At 46.9% G+C, this 4346-nt stretch overlaps 1 protein-coding gene across 1 annotated transcript in view; it reads left to right on the forward strand.

Annotated features, from left to right (window-relative positions):
• Nucleotides 1–4346, forward strand: part of ABCC1 (ATP-binding cassette, sub-family C (CFTR/MRP), member 1) — a 40901-nt gene extending 36555 nt beyond the window's left edge. The window contains exons 30-32 of the mRNA XM_010131148.1: nt 1342–1508; nt 2746–2940; nt 4083–4346. Of these exons, the coding sequence (XP_010129450.1) occupies nt 1342–1508; nt 2746–2940; nt 4083–4191 (471 nt within the window). The 3' untranslated portion in view covers nt 4192–4346. The remainder of the gene's footprint in view (nt 1–1341; nt 1509–2745; nt 2941–4082) is intronic.

The raw sequence follows: 4346 nt of genomic DNA on the forward strand, positions 1-4346 counted from the left end.
CATGGACTTGAAACCAAGCTTTTTTCCTAAACTGGCTTTGATTTCTTGTGCTGGGTAACAGGTAGGAGCTTGGCTGTGGCTGATTGTGATATGGAAGCAAAGCCCTGGGCTTTGGACTCATGAGCTTTGTCAGCACCCAACGCTGATCACTGAAATGCTGTAGACAGCTGAGCCTGAGCGGGGAGGTCTGATCCCAGCTGAACACCTGCTCGGGTCCCTTAATTATCTGGGACCACTGTGCTTTTGGCTGGTGGAGGGGAAGTAAATCTTCCACTTGTGGAAACCCTCACGGGGAGTTTTTTTAGAGATCAGTTTCCACTTTCATTTTAGTTCCATTCTTAGAAACAGAATTAAATTACAGCGTAGTCTAGTTGCGAGGGACTGGGATTTTGCGTTGCTACTTCGGGCTCGGTGAGCCCTCTTTGGGCCTTCGTACAAAGTGTTCTGAGTTGGGCAGAATGCCTCTTGTGCGCGAGGTATGCCGTGCTGTTTGCTCACAGAAACCTGTGCGTAACCTTCCCAGTCTAGCCCAGCAGCTGTGGGTTTCATAGTCCCACCATTTGGAAATACGGCTCCACTTACAGCCCCAAGTCTTGTTCTTACTGTGCAGCCTTTCCTGCCTGCCTGTTCCGATTCAAAGTTAGACCGTAAAATGTCTTTATGTAAACCACTCTCGCAGCGTAGTGGCAAAACCAAGTGAGCACACTGCGAGAGGTTGTCTGCACCACTTCTTTTGGAAATCTGGGGGGATCTTTGCTTTCTCCTTTTGATCACTTTACATCAGTCTGACACTGCTAGGTCAAAAGTATTTCCAAAGTAGTATTTCTTCATTTCATTTCAAGAAAAACAGAAGCATTCATTTCATTAATACTGTAGCTGAAGACTTTTGGAATATTTACAGATGGTGTAATTCCTTAAAGTGGAAAGTTGACCTTGTAGTCCCTGCTGACAGGAGGTTGGGAAGGGAGTGCCTGTTCTTTATCTTCTTAGTAGCTCGGTAAAAGGAAAGTTGGCTGGTTTTTGGTTTGTTTGGGCTTTTTTTTTTTGTGGTGGGAGTGAGTTTGTTTTGTTTTTCCTTCTGGATTCAGGAGTTACTGACTCACGGAAAGGTCTGGAGTGCCAGAGTCTGCAGAGGGCAGAGGCCAGGCCCCCAAGAGGAATAACCATGAGGGAGAGTAACTTGTTGCTACTGGGAAAAGTGAAATCTCACTCCTAAATTCAGTAGATTAACCTTACTTGCAGCTGCATGTGGATATGTTGTTTTCCTTTCACCATGTAAAATGGTTTTGGAGCACTTGCCAAGTTCTGTGTACATTGTTGATTCCCTCTTCCTGTGACTAGGATCCAGTATTGTTTTCTGGCTCTCTGCGTATGAATCTTGATCCTTTTGACCAACACTCTGATGAAGACATTTGGAGATCTTTGGAACTGGCTCACCTGAAAAACTTTGTGTCATCCCTTCCTGATAAACTTAATCATGAGTGTGCTGAAGGTGGAGAGAATCTCAGGTATGTCAAAGAACCACGCTCATGAAAAATTGCCTTAAGAACTAAATGAGCACTGAGAGGGGCGTGTGTGCCCTCCCATCTGCAACTGGACTTTCTGCTTCCAGAAACCTTACAGCTAGATCCTGGCAATAGCAGTGCAGCGAGGGGCTCCACCCGCCCTGTGGGAGAATTTGGGAGGGAGCTGGGGAATTCTAAATGCATGACCAGGCAATCAAACAACTGGGTTTTATTCAACATGTTTTAAGCTCAAGTTTGGGAATTTAAAGTAATTTAAGAAGTATTTAGGATGCTGTGAGGTTTGGCAGCTTGGGCAGTGTTGGAAAGGGTTTTAGTAGCAGCAGCCTACTACTGACAGCAGATGTTCTGAACTTACTATGGCTCTCGCCCAAAAGACGCAGTTTCTCAAAGGAAGCTGTTAGCTTGCTTTTTGCACCGTCACAGGAATATATGTACAGTCTGTAGAAATCATTTAAAGTCCAGTCCTCAACACTGCATTGAGGCAGTGAAGCAGCCAGAAGCCATTTGCAGTGTATTCTCTTACTGCGCTGCCAAGGCTTCACTGTGAGAGAACTGTAGTTTTGAATGCTGTTAGGTGACACTGGAGTAGTAAGACTGACCCTATCTATTCTGCTGGATTCTTGGTACCTGTAGTTTAGAGAAGCTCTTACATTTGAGCACTGCGTCCAGGTTTGGGCCCCTCGCTTCAAGAAGGATGTTGAGGTGCTGGAGCGGGTTCAGAGAAGAGCAACAAAACTAGTGAAGGGTTTGGAGAACTGGTCTTATGAGGAGTGGCTGAGGGAGCTGGGACTGTTTAGTCTGGAGAAAAGATACTCAGGGGAGACCTTATTGCTCTCTACAACTACCTGAAAGGAGGTCGTGGGGAGGTGGGGGTCGATCTCTTCTCACGTTACAAATGACACGACGAGAGGGATTGGGAAATTTAGGTTGGATATCAGGAAAAATTTCTTTACTCAGAGGGTCATTAAGCATTGGAACAGGCTGCCCAGGGAGGTGGTGGAGTCCCCTTCCCTGGAGGTGTGTAAAAGCCGTGTGGCTGCAGTGCTGAGGAACATGGTTTAGGGACCCTGGCAGTGCAGGCGGAATGGTTGGACTCGATGATCTTAAAGGTCTCTTCCAACCAGATGATTCTGAGATTCTGTAAATTGCTGGGCTTCAAACTGAACACTGCAAACTCATTCTGACTTGTTTTCCCCACCCTCCCATCCCTTCTGCACAGCGTGGGACAGCGCCAGCTGGTGTGTCTGGCACGAGCTCTGCTCAGGAAGTCCAAAATCCTGGTTCTAGATGAAGCCACAGCTGCTGTTGATCTTGAAACAGATAAGCTTATACAGTCAACAATCAAGTCTCAGTTTGAAGAATGTACTGTATTAACTATAGCACATCGTCTGAACACAATCATGGACTACTCAAGGTAAAGTGATACCACTTTTTGTGTGTGTTCTGGTTTGCGGTGGCTGTGCTTGGCCTGGGGAGCTCCTCTGATCCCTCTGTTGCACTGCTGTCTTGCACTCCTGCCCAAGCAAACCAGGAAGGGGAGGGAGGCAAGGACGGGATTCTATTCCTGGGCCTTACCCTAATTTAGGCACAGCTGGAAGAGGCATCAGAGCTTTAGGGGGCTCATACCCTAAACTAGGCACAGACAAGATAAGGAATCAAAGGAGCAGGTCCTGTGCTTGTCTGAAGTTTATTCAACGTTTCTTTTTCCATCACTTCTAGTTCCAGTTCATGCAGCCTCCCTCACCCTCAGGTGCCTTGTTAAAGTGTGGTTGAGGGCAGAGGTTTTGTCTAATAATTTCCGTTTTCAGCTCTCATGTCCTTTTTATCACAGAATGGCAGAGAGCAGTGACCAGTGATAAGATTTTTGTTTGCTTTTGTAGACCTCTCCCTGTGCTGTCAATAGTGAAAGATAAGAAACAGGAGCATTGCCCGTGCCAGGTGCAGCACCAGCAGTGCTGTCACCAGATGAACACCCAGTTCAGTCAGGGCAGCAGCTAACACTGTGCAGAAGCACCGCTAAGGACTTAGCGAGCATCTCTGCAGTGCCAGGCCGGTTAGTGGAGGCAGCTGAAGGCAATGTTTGAACTGTGAGCTGACTCTGTTAACTTGCTTTGTAAACTTCCTAATTGCCGTTGCAGGTTTGTTATGCACAAGCTGTGCCTGCGTGTGTATTTTTATCAGCAGAAGCTGTGTAAGGGCAGCTGATGTGGTGCAGTATTGTGGGAAAGTTATCCCAGATCTTGCAAGGTCTTAGGGGCTCTCACTCATCTTGACGAGAAGTGTGGCTGGCTCAGAGCACAGTCAAAACTCTTCTGGCTGCTGGCAAATGACTGAGCAAACACATGCTACCTAAAAACCAGACCAGACAGACAATCTGCAGCGAGGGGAGGAAGGACAGAGTTGGGAGCCTCTGTCCACTCGTACAGTCCAGACTGTCTTTGCTTCTATGTGTTTAATGGCTACGCTACCGCCCGTGTCTGTCTGTACATATACACCTCTGTTCATTGGCTTTCTTGGATCTTCTTGTGACCTTTTTTTTTTTTCTTTGCTTTACAGAGTTTTAGTCCTGGAAAGAGGGGAAGTGGTGGAGTGTGGTAGCCCAGACGACCTACTTCAGGAAAAAGGCATTTTCTATAGCATGGCCAAAGATTCAGGCTTGGTGTAGCATTTGAACTTGGTTAGTTCCTGTGGGGAAGGGGGTACGTTCAGAGAAGCATAACTTCCCCTGAGCTGGTGTGAGCCGCACAGTTCAGTTTCACTTGAGTTTAGAGAAGTCAGCCAGAGCATGGCAATGGAAGTGACATAAGAATGCCATTTTTT

The sequence above is a fragment of the Buceros rhinoceros genome, unplaced genomic scaffold, assembly GCF_000710305.1.
Source record: "Buceros rhinoceros silvestris isolate BGI_N320 unplaced genomic scaffold, ASM71030v1 scaffold16642, whole genome shotgun sequence".
NCBI lineage: Eukaryota > Metazoa > Chordata > Aves > Bucerotiformes > Bucerotidae > Buceros > Buceros rhinoceros.